This window comes from Schistocerca nitens, chromosome 2 (assembly GCF_023898315.1).
Source record: "Schistocerca nitens isolate TAMUIC-IGC-003100 chromosome 2, iqSchNite1.1, whole genome shotgun sequence".
NCBI lineage: Eukaryota > Metazoa > Arthropoda > Insecta > Orthoptera > Acrididae > Schistocerca > Schistocerca nitens.
Window position 1 is genome coordinate 671103516 of NC_064615.1, and position 13046 is coordinate 671116561.

At 43.8% G+C, this 13046-nt stretch overlaps 1 protein-coding gene across 1 annotated transcript in view; it reads right to left on the reverse strand.

Moving 5' to 3' along the window:
- Positions 1-13046, reverse strand: part of LOC126235234 (sialin-like) — a 168376-nt gene that overhangs the window by 35372 nt on the left and 119958 nt on the right. Inside the window, exon 7 of the mRNA XM_049943966.1 lies at positions 4960-5092. Within this exon, the coding sequence (XP_049799923.1) occupies positions 4960-5092 (133 nt within the window). The remainder of the gene's footprint in view (positions 1-4959; positions 5093-13046) is intronic.

Consider the following 13046-nt stretch of genomic DNA (forward strand, 5'->3'; position numbering starts at 1 on the left):
CCACTTCCAGGAACATCGGAACGGCTCAGAGAACGCTTCATTGCTGCTGTAACGACCATTGACTCGACGTCTGGACGTGTGTCGTGTGACCAGAGGGGCACTCACAGAACATTTGTAGAATGCGAAACGCGAACTTGAAGAGTTGACAGTTCTATTTGTGTATTTGTCTTATCTGTACATGTAATACTGTGGAAAATATGGAGCTTTGAAAACGAATCCTCCGTAGTAGCCATATTTTTAATTTATAACCTAAAACTAGAGTGACTTACTGGAAAAATTTCCTGACTAATAGGAGAAGGCCGGAAAGTGGAAAGAAAATCTTTTTATTAATCATATTTGTGAAAAATCTGTTGCATGCAAAGAACATGCAAGCAACTACGCGGCATCGCAACCCAGAGGGTAGAGTGAGTACTCGAAAGTCCAATGCAGAAGCACTGGAAGCACAGAATAATGTGCAAAGAACAAGAGCTGTAGCACTTTCCTAAAGAACGGAGGTTAAAAGTAAACTGTATTCTGGCAGTCTTTGTTTTGCACCTTTCATGGCTGACTGGATTGATACTGTCCCAGGTTTTTGTTGGTGTATCTGTTGTAGAGGACAAAGGGTTATTTTTAGGAAATACGGAGCGAAATTATGATTTAGTGTGTTTCAGAGCGCGATGCGCCAGCCTCACGGCAAACGGCGGACGAAGGCCGGCCAGCGCGTTATGCAGGTGACACAGTTCTGCAACGAGCGTCGGTATGTGTGTACGTGCGCGGCAGCCATCAAAACGCATCATTAGCAGAATTACGCACGCGCGGACCGCATGCGGCGCGGTTGCGTTAGCCAACTCATCGAGAACCTTCTAATAAACACGCCGCCGCGTAACCGGCGGATTCAGCAGCGGTCTGCACTATTTAAGGGCATCAGAGGTGGGCGTCGGCATTCGGTTCGACCGACTGGGCGTTCGGTCGCCGTCACGTCGTCGTCATCAGTGACGCTGTCTCCGAGGACCGGTCGGCGGGGGGCGTTGCCCGCTGCTGCACCGGCGACTCCTGGCGTCGTCACGAGCCACCGTGTCTGCGAGCTGGGCCACGCCTTGTGCTGCTAACCTCCTACCACCTGCGCAGCCGCTGACCGAGCTCGGTGTTGCGTTCCCCGGACTGCGTGCATCAGCTCATCTCCACCACGACACGAGCGGTGGGGCTGAGCTATCGGAAAATGTATTGGGAGAAACAACAATAAAGAGGAAGATTGCTAAAAACAGCCACCTTCTTCTACCCAGCCACGCCTTACAACCCCGACCACGTCACCCGCTCTGGTCATCCCATTACACTATCTACTGAATGTTAACTGTAAACCGATGTGGATAGCTGTGCGTGTTAAAGTGTCGCTACCAGGATGGGGAGGTGTGCCGCCCCATATCAAATCCACTCCGCAGATCAACTATGAGGTGTCAGTGTGCGGGCAGCGTGTATGTGGTTTTCAGGTGGTCTCCCGCATCCCCGCCTCACGACTCGCGAATATTAAGAACGCTTTCGCTCACTTCCACAAAAATAAAACTACACGCAGACAGTTGGGGTACACGTAATCAGCATGGTTTCAGAAAATATCGTGCTTGTGAAACACAACTAGCTCTTTATACTCATGAAGTAATAAGTGCTATCGACAGGGGATGTCAAATTGATTCCATATTTTTAGATTTCCAGAAGGCTATCGACACCGTTCCTCACAAGCGTCTTCTAACTAAACTGCGTGCCTACAGAGTATCGCCTCAGTTGTGCGACTGGATTCATGATTTCCTGCCAGGAAGGTGACAGTTAGTAGTAATAGATGGAAAGTCATCGAGTAAAACAGAAGTAACATCCGGCGTTCCCCAAGGAAGTGTTATAGGCCTCTATTGTTCCTGATCTATATTAACGACATAGGAAACAATCTGAGTAGCCGTCTTAGATTGTTTGCAGATGATGCTGTCATTTACCGTCTTGTAAAGTCATCAGATGATCAAAACGACTTGCAAAATGATTTAGATAAGATATTTGTAAGGTGCGAATAGTGGCAATTGACCCTGAATAAGCAAAAATGTGAAGTTCTTCACATGGGTACTAAAAGAAATCATCTAAATTTCGATTACGTGATAAGTCACACAAATCTGAAGGCTGTAAATTCAACTAAATACTTAGGGATTACGATTACAAATAACCTAAATTAGAACGATCACATAGATAATATTGTGGGTAGAGCAAACCAGGGACTGCGATTCATTGGCAGAACACTTAGAAGGTGCAACAGGTCTACTAAAGAGACTGCTTATACCACGCTTGTCAGCCCTATTCTGGAGTATTGCTGTGCAGTGTGGGATCCGCATCAGGTCGGACTGACGGATTACATGGAAAAAGTTGAAAGAAGGGCGGCTCGTTTTGTACTATCGTGAAATAGGGGAGTTAGTGCCACAGACATAATACATGAATTGGAATGGCGATCATTAAAATAAAGGCGTTTTACGTTGCGACTGGATCTCCTCACGAAATTTCAATCACCAGTTTTCTGCTCCGATTGCGAAAACATTCTGTTGCCATCCACCTACATAGGGAGAAATGATCATCACGATGAAATAAGAGAAATCAGGGCTCGCACAGAAAAATTTAAGTGCTAGTTTTACCCGCGTGTCATTCGAGAGTGGAACGGTAGAGAGGCAGCTTGAAGGTGGTTCATTGAACCCTCTGCCAGGCACTTTATTGTGAATAGCAGAGTAATCACGTAGATGTAGATGTTCTGCCCTGGGGGTAACGGCGTGCCGACAGAAAGGGCATCCGGCCACCCCTTAAATTACCCATTCCAAATCCGTTATTAACCATGCAGATCCTGTATTATCTCTGATGCGAGACAAAGGCTCAGGAAAAAGAAGAAGAAAAGTAAATCAGGAAGTTGCTTACACAAGGCGCACTGCCTGTAAGCTTTTATTAGAAATATAGTTGACATAGTATGTGCAGACATTTGTTTGTTTAATCGATTTCTTAGATGTTTGATAGTAGGATTACCTTATTTCCAATTGAGCGCAGTGTGTAGTTTTTTATTAGTAATCGCTACATGGAGTGGAGAAACTGTTTGAAGGACCAGGAATCGCAAGAGAATTGGAGGCCCTGGTACTTGTAGAACGGCATTATCACAATCAAAGCGACAGTCGAAAAAGTGAAAATGAGTCATGAATCAGTTTTCAACACCTAGCACGACATTTTGAACATGACAAAGGTGGGTTTCGCGACTTCAAACTCTCCCGCTCATTCTCGACGCCGATTTCCCTAAATCGGTTCGGGCGAATGCCGAGATGGTTCCCTCGAAAATGGGTCGTCCGATTCGAACTTGTGCCCCGTCTCTGATAACTTCATTGTCATCGGGACTTTAAACCCTAATCTTCCTTTTTCATTATGCACTGGAAACAGTCACTCATCCCGCTTCTTTGGACTCTCAAATGGACAACATCCCCTGTTGCAATGTGCGAATAATTTTCCCAGCTCTGAGCCTTACAGTTTCGTCTTTCTAGATATCGAAAATGCCTACGAACTTATCTAATATTCTTGTTTCCTGTTCACTGTTACGCGCTTACAATCAAATAAAATCGGCTAATTGCATCCTTTCTGACTAACTGTCCATCCTATGTAACTATCAACAAGAACGACTCCGAAATTTTCCACTCAACTGCAAGCGAATCGCAAGGATCTCTCTTCTCAACGCTCCTTTATCTGCCATTCACATCCGACGTCCAAAATTCATCCCCTCCTGTGCACCTACTCCAATATCTGACGACACCGTCTTCATTCAGTTCAGTCTATCTTTCATTCACCCTTCAGCTCCTTCTCCACACCAAGCGAGGTAGCAGGGTGGTTAGCACACTGAATTCGCATTCAGGAGGACTCGCGTCCGGCCATCCTGATTTAGGCTTCCCGTGGTTTCCCTAAATCGCTTCAGGCAAAGGCCGGGATCGTTCCTTTGAAATGAAACGGCCGACTTTCTTCCCCATCCTTCCCTAACCTTATAGGATCGATGACCTCGGTGTTTTGGCCCCTTCCTCAAATCAACTAACTAATCCATCCCCACAACTTCCCCTCCTAGTGTTATCTGTCATAGCATCCTGTCAGTCCTGGAATAATTACAGCATTCCGTTCCAGAGAACTGTATCTAACCATCTAAAACTGTCCATTCCACCTAACTAAAACACTGAAATATCTAGGACTAACACAGCATCAAAAGTAGACCTTCGCCTACTACCCTTCTAAAACAGAGTTCACAATAGACCAAATCTACTAACTGGGTGAACACGGAGCTTAAATCCCACGACAATCATCCACACAAAACAAAAAACCCTCTAACATCCCATCCTTACTTATGTCAGTGTAATATGGGCCTCTGCTCTTCCCAAGTTTTTTCAGTACCTCCAATACCTGGAATTACATGCATTCTGAACCATCTGCCATACTCAACTACTTTCCCCCACTCGTATACTGTACCAAATCATAGAGTTCTTACACCTCTTCATACGCCAAGAACAATTCGGCTCTCCTACATCTCTTTTAAAGCTAACATGGACCTAGCACATCGGTCGCCGTCTGCTTTCCACGCATTGCAGCTTCTACTTTTCATGAGAGTAGCTTCTCAGTGTGCCTCTCAAGGCTGAATGCACTTTGTTCCAGTTCTTCTATCATCCCTGGCAGTGCGAGCAAATGAAACTTAGTCCTCCACTTAGCTGTCAGACACACTGATCGCTAAGATACGTAGGCGAGCATCGAACCGATAGTCTGCCTTTATTATGCCCAGTATTACAGTACGAATATCAGGAGAAACGAGGAATTGTCAACACAACAGGGAAAACTTCGGGAAGTTCATTTGTACACTGCCGTCCTACGCTATACAGCACACACCCTCAAGTGTCGAAAGAGAGGCGTCTAATACAGAAAGTATGCGCTTGCATAGCATTAACTTACAGGAGCTAGTGGCCACTTTTCTGAGATATGGCCTCGAGATGATTTCCTTCTTCAGCAAGAAATCTCCAACCCTGGAGACAAGCAGCGCAAACGCAGTCCTGCCGATGTGAGGTATGCCAGACAACAGGCCGACCTGCAACAAGCAGGGGCTTTGTCTTAAAGAAGGATAAACCACTGAAACAGCACTACTGCAAAGTACACAGCAATTGAAACAAGAGCTCTTTGTGTTGCTACCAGTACATTTCGGCAAAAAGCTACACCGTGGATAGCAGGGGCGCTATCCACTGAGGTGACAAAAGTCATGGGATACCTTCTAATATCATGTCGGACCCCCTTTTGCCAGGCATAGTGCAGCAGCTCGACGTGGCATGGACTCAGCAAGTCGTTGAAAGCCCCCGGCAGAAATATTGAGCCATGGTGCCTCTATAGCCGTCCATAACAGCGGAAAATGTTGACAGTGCAGGTTTTTGTGCACAAACTATCCTCTCGATTATGTCCCATAAATGTTCGATGGGATTCACATAAGACGATCTGGGTAACCAAATTAGTAGCTCGAGTTGTCCAAAATATTCTTCAAACCGATTGCGAAGAACTGTGACCCTGTAACATCGCACGCTGTCATCCGTAAACATTGTATCATTGTTTAGGAACATGAACTCCATGAATGGGTGCATATGATCCCCAAATAGCTGAACATAACCATTTCTAGTCAATGATCGGTTCAGTTGGATCAGAGGAAGCAGTCCATTCCACGTTCACACAGCACACACCATTATGGAGCCGCTACCAGCTTGCGCAGTGCCTTGTTAACAACTTCGTGGGGTTTGCGCTACACTCGAACCCTACCACCAGCTCTTACTGACTGAAATAGGGACCGAGTGACCAGGCCACGGTTTTCTAGTCATCTAGGGTCCACGCGATATGGCCACGAGTCCGCGAGAGGCACTGCAGGCGATGTCTTGCTGATAGCAAAGGCACTCGCGTTGGTCGTCTGCTGCCACAGTCCATTAACGCCAAATTTTGCCGCACTGTCTTAACGGATACGTCCGACTTTGATTTCTGCGGTTATTTCACGCAGTGTTGCTTGCCTCTTCGCTTGTCTGTTAGCACTGACAACTCTACGTGAACGGTATTGTGTTGTCTCTGGTGTGTGGTAATGCCTGAAATTTGATATTCTCGGCTCACAGTGGAGACCTCGAAATATTGAATTTCCTAACGATTTCCGAAATGGAATGTCCCGTGCATCTAGCTCCAACTACCATTCCGCGTACAGAGTCAGTTACTTCCCGTCGTGAGGCCGTAATCACGTTGGAAATCTTTTCACATGAATCACCTCATTTGTACTCAGATGCACTGCCCTTTTATGCCTCGTGTGTGCGATACTACCGCCATCAGTACATGCGCATATCGCTATCCCGTGACTTTTTCTCACCCCAATGTAGTTCACTTGTAGAAAGTAGGACGGCGGCTGGTGCTGTGATAACAACGGAGGACAACTGCTGTAGAGAACTTAGTCAGGTATCATCTGACGGCTCACCTGCGAGGAAAGGCAGTTTATTGAAGGGCAAAACTACCCATGGATAGATGGTACACTGCCCTCTGGTGTTCATAGTTGATTTATAGTATGGCTATTTAAACCATAGCGTCGTTGAAAAATTCCTTGAAAGTAACATTTTGACAGCTTGATAATTTTTTTTTACTGCTGATCACTGAGCAGAGCCTTCTGTCTCTGCAAGACTGTTGTTTGAATAAAATATGTGTTAATATACCTTTGGTTTCCAACCAAAACTGCCGATGTGGCAGCAAGCTGCACAGACTCTCGTGACGATACGGAATGTTTCGGACTGATGCCTTGTTTCCAAAAAGTTAGGCACGCTATCTGGCGGACATAGGTTATGAAATCGACTGTAGTGATTGGTGGTGCTATGCATTCCATGACACAGCTTACGGCATTAATCTCAATGAATTGTAGTCTATCCCCATTGTTATTCAACCTGTACATTGAGCAAGTTGTACAGAAAACGAAAGCAAAATTTGGAGAAGGAATTAAAGCTCAGGCAAAAGAAATAAAAACTTTGTGGTTTGCCAGTGACGTTGTAATTCTGTCAGAGAGCGGGATGGACAAGGTCCTGAATGGAGGATATAAAATGAACATTAACAAAAAAAGTAAGCAAGGATAATGGAAAGTATTAGAATTAGATCAGACGAGGCAGAGTGATCAGACCAGAAAACGAGACACTATAATTAGTAGATGAGTTCTGCTATTTGCGTGGCAGAGTAAGTGATGATGGCCGAAGAAGGGAGGATATAAAATGTAAACTGGCTATGGCAAGAAAACCGGTTTTGAACAAGAGAAATCTATTAACATCGAATAGTGATTTAAGTTTAGGAAGTTTTTTTGAAGGTATTTTGCTGGAGTGTACCGCTTTATGGAAGTGATACGTGGACGTTAAACAGTTCAGACAAGAAGACAACAGAAGCTTTTGAAATGTGGTGCCACAAAGGAATGCTGAAGATTAGATGGGAAGGTGATATAACCCGTGAGGATGCATCAACAGACCTGGGGAGGAAACGAATTTGTGCCATGACTTGACGAAAAGAAGGGATCGCTTGATAGAACACATTCTGAGACGTCAAGGGATCACCAATTCAATATTGGAGGGAAATGCGGCGGTAAAAATTGTAGAGGGAGAGTTGAGGTGAATACAATAAGCAAGTTCAAAAGGATGTAGGTTCCAGTAGTGATGAAGAACCTTGCACAGGATAGAATAGCGAGGAGAGCTGCATCAGACAAGCCTTCGGACTGAGGACCACAACAACAATAACAACAATGGTAATGAATAATAATCAAATTAAATGAGTGATTCCCTTGTCTGTGTTACCACGGATGGAACGTAACTATCTACTTTTGTACTGGAGAGAAGCAGTACGTGTAGAGGTCTTAGTCAGGCATCGCCAAGTCAGAGCAAGACACAGAATTCCCAACATTTCCACCAACGTGCCGTTTCAACCGATGTTATCGTCCCAGCATGTAGATCTTGACTCCGTTGCGTTTGTTACAAGGCCTTGATGGAACTACGATGGAACAGCCTAAAGCTCTCTCTCACTGAAATAATGAGTAATTAGTTTATCGGGGTGCCACCTCTTTTTATTATTAACATTTCTTGAGATAGAACAGTAAACTGAACAACAATGTCGCGTAATTATGTGCACGCCTACAAAAGTCACTCGCAAATTTACCAAGCACTCTTGTTGGTCAAAACAGAATTGTTCATCACTTTACAAGTGAGCAACTAGTGTTAACATATCACAAGCCAAATCACGCTTCCCTAAGCTCAATAACAAATTGTGCTGCTCACAGATCCCGCAAATACCCGATCCGTGCACTGCATCACTTACGATCCAGCAACTGAACTGTTTCGAGCGAACCAACCCGTTAGTCGGTCATTTGGAACGAAGCCGATGACTGACTAAGTGATTAGGCTCTTTCTAACGATTCAACTATTACTTAAATTTGAAAATAACTATTTACTTAAAGTTGAAAATCAATTTACGTTTCCATTACGCAATGGTAGTGCACTGTTAAGAAGTTCTCCCATACTGTCATCAACAACATATTAATTTAGTAGTAATTAATAACCGGAAATAAGAATTTCGACGCGCAGGCCAGAGGATATTTCGTCCATCGTTTATTACAGCAGCCAGTCAAAACAAAAGTCTATTCAGCTGACACAGTTTGCAACGGCTGGTGTAAACTAGGCAGCAGCAGTTGTTGTTCTTGTCTCAGTCCACTTTAAGAAGGCACTGGGGGCCTCGGTTCCGTGTGGGGCGGCGGTGGGGTGTATGAACTGCTGTGGGGCTGTGAACCACTGAGGACTACGGCGGCACGAAGCCTCTCCGTCGTTCCAAGTCCACGGTTTAATACACAATAAACAGTGGCTCAAAGAACTATAAATGTTATAAGTTCCGGAGTTTGGATTCATTCGGGTACTTTTATGTGTGTTGTAAATTTCATAAACAGTGTACGACGTATATAGCAACAATAATGCAGAAATATTGAGCCACGGAAGAAATAATTACCTCAGCGTCAATTTACATTGTTTACAGTAGTGATTCTAGCTACACCAAGAGGATTCTAAGATTTCTGATTGGCATAATACTAAGAGCTACTGAGCACTCTGACGCATCACTCTCAGTGATTCGGAACAGTTCACTGCATCCATGTCATCACTGAAAGCATAACTCCACGCAAAGTGATGGAGTGAACCACGAGATTTGACTACATGCTTATCAGTGAAGACTGACACGACTGATCGGTACTGTCTAGCGGTAGAAAACTATAACCTACAACCTACACATTACTAGCATTTTCAAACGTATACTTTGCAAGCAGAGGCAGGGAACACGTAGCAACCCTGTAATCACATTAAAGTCTCTCCAAGTTCGCTGATTTTGAATTGTTGGATATGTTCTGAGAACTGTTGGAAATTCAGGGTGTGTCACAATTCCTATTACAGGCTTCTAGGACTGGTAGATGGGAATTAGTAGATAAAATTTTGATGAGGAACCCATGACTGGGAATGTACCATTGCATATACAGTGTGATTTCGTGATGTTACAAACTTCTAGGGATGATGGAGAAGTGTAAATGTGTCAATCTGAGGTAAGGGACCTACTTCCGGGAAAGGACCAAATCGAAAGACATACGCGAAAATGGTTCTGATACATTTCACGGTGGAATAGATGTACCGCTACTGTTATCACTAAGACTGTATGGTAGGCGACTTTTGGAGGTGGCAGTATGGACCAAAACAACGAAAAAATGTCTAGTAAACATTGGCTCTTAACTGTATACCTTAAGAGGAATGAGCATTTCTTTATCTTCGATGTTGTAAAGCTCATGTGTTCTACTGAAAGCTCTTTGGTTCCCATATTTTTGGAGGAGATAGTATGGACCAAAATAAGAAAAAAAAGGCCTGTAGTAAATATTGACTATAAAATCCGTAGCTTAAGATCCACGAGCACTTGTTCATCTTCGCTCCTGTGAAACAGGTATCTTCTAATTACCAAGTGCCCATAGCTCTTAAGATATGAATTTTAGAGCCCATATTTAATGGACTTTTTTCTGGACTCTTCGCATGCTCACATATCGTACCATTTGCGTCGGGCTATGATAACGGCTGCGAGAAATCTGTACGTGTACAAGTAGGAGGGTTCGTTGTGATGTTTCACGGACGTCCTTCGTCACATAGAACAGAAACCGATGAATAGTGTTCTAAATATTGCCCATCCCATAGGCTCCTATAGAACAGACAGGTCAATAGTGCATTGTCTCTGCTATGTGCGTATCTTGAAGCTGGAGATTTTAAATTGAACCTATCTTCGCAGTTATTTTACGACCAAACGGTACATTTCCAGACATGTGTTCAAGAATGTATCTACTCAGTCTCCTCTACGACCCCTGGTGGCCTGAAATACAAATTGTGAAACACTGAGTAAGGATGACCGGCAACAATTACAGTACTGTCAGACGCCTCTAGAAGACGAGATTGTGAATGATGTGAGTACTGTTGCGATGTTAGTGTGTCAGGGGTGATGTTAAGCTCCGAGAGGAAGCATACATCCAAGCTGCCGAAGTCACGCAGTTTCCCAAATGCTCGTACCGAGTCTCTGGGCCATCATAATCTGCCCTTGGTCAAACTCAGAAAGATCGTGCGCCTTCCGCGTTGTACACACGGACAGCACGCTCACTGATACTGCATGCACTGTGCATGTCTGACTAGCAGTCATTCCTCGGTAGGTGACGTTGCTATCATCTGGATGGGTTTATATCGATAGTAGGTCCGTAGTTATAATGTTCAGAACGATCAGTGTATGTCTTGATTATATATTATTCAAGGTGTTGCAAAATATGGAAAACATGAAATAATGTGATCTCTCAGGTTTTTTGACGTGATTGCTTCCTAGTATGCCTTCGCTTGTTCAGCTGAGTTGTAGATTTCATTTGCATCATATTTCGACGACCGACCCAGTTCTCTTCTTCATGTGCTGCGAGCTCTTTTACTAAGCGAACTCGTTGCCTCTACTCCAACAATACCATTAACTTCTATTCGTATTGCGGAGGTATTTTTAGGTAGAGTTCGACACGCGGCACCCGATCCGCCCTTCGCTTATTCAGTTTGCAGAGCCCGTACTGTGAAAAACACATTCTCTCAGTGTTTCCCAGCTCCGCTGGGTGTCATGGCTGTCGAGATTTTCCTAAATCGAGTGCCGGACCGCAAGCCTACTTTACATAGAAACTTCCGTCCTGGATTATTAGATTTTCCCAGTGCTTTATTTAGATAGATTCTTTAACTGCGCTATTCCAGAAACGTCTTGTTTGCACAACGATAATGATCTTCTCGTATTTTATTTCGTGATTATATTCGAGGTAGTCCTAGACGGTAGGCGATTTTCCTGGTTGCTTTAGTCGCGTGTGTCGCTGATGTTCCTTGCGCCTCTGCTTGACTGTTCAAATAGTCTGCTCCTCGTAAGACATGCAGCATACTCTGAATAGCAGTTGTACAAAAGCGCAACGGACGCCGGGATTCTAACTGTGCTGTAAATAGCGGCTTCCGCACCAACGGTACATTACTGTCTGGTAGGAGTCCACGGCAGGCACCGAGTACGCATAAAAACAGCTAGCAGTAGCTGAGAACTGGGTCGGTCGACGGAATGTTGTGCATAAAACAACTCAGCTGAACATCCGAAAGCATATCATTGGCTTGAAGCATCTGTATCTTGTGAAAGGACCTTTATTTTACAAAGGGACCATGCCACACTTACAATATTGACTCTAAATTTTTTTCTCGCCTTCGTGGTGTACTCATTGAATTTGTTCACTTATCAGTCACAACTTTATGATTACCAACCTACTATCGATAAAAAAAAGTCGCCAGGTGACTACAGGCCGATCAGCATACTACCTGTAATATCTAAAGCCCTAGAATACATCGTCCATGAACAGCTGACGGATTACCTCAAAACTCATAACACCCATGATAAACATCAGTCAGGCTTCCGAAAGCACCATAGTACAGCAACTGCATTAATCAAAGTAACTGATGACATTAAACATGCTATGGACAGACGTGAAGCTACCATCCTAACACTGCTTGACTTTAGCAAGGCCTTTGATACTGTTGACTTTGATATATTACTAATTAAAATGAAACATCTGAATTTCTCAAACAGCGCAATACACTGGTTCGACAGCTACCTCAAAAACAGAAGTCAACAAATCATTTGTGGGTCGGAGAAGCCGTCATGGAAAAACGTGCGCTCTGGAGTTCCCCAAGGCTCCATCCTTGGTCCATTACTCTTCTCACTGTACATTAATAATATTCCTTCAGTGATTCACTCCTGCAACTACCATCTACATGCCGACGACATCCAACTGTACGTAAGTGAAAGACCCAGGTACATTGCTGATGCAGTAGCGAGTATGGACGCAGATGTCTGCTCTGTTTCTTGATGGGCACAGAACCTAGGTCTGAAACTAAACCCCAAGAAATCCCAGGTCATTCTTATATCTCATCCAAAGTTAATCAGCTGGTACTTTCGCGAAGCAGTCCCTCAAATACTCCCCAATGGTACCCAACTACTGTACCAAAAAACAGTAAAAGACCTTGGAATAATCTTGGATGAACACCTAAACTGGGAAGAGCAAACAGTCACAGCTTGCCGGAAATCTCTCTCATCCCTACATGCAATCCAAAAATTTAGAAAAATATTTCCAACCCATGCTAAACAAAAATTAGTCCAAACACTTGTCTTGCCTAATCTTTACTACTATGAAGTAGTTCAACACGGTACAAATAGTGAAAATTCGAGATGCCTCGAGCTAGTGATGAATGCTTGCGTTAGATACGTGTGCAATATACGATTCTATGATCATATCAATCCTTCATAACCTATTAATTTGGAATAACCAAAATAATACATAACCAAATTTCAAAAAAACCTTTTAATTTGTATATTAAATAAATGAAGTGCCTGATTAAAGGGTTACCTTGATAGGGTAAATTAAGTAAATAAGAATTACCTTC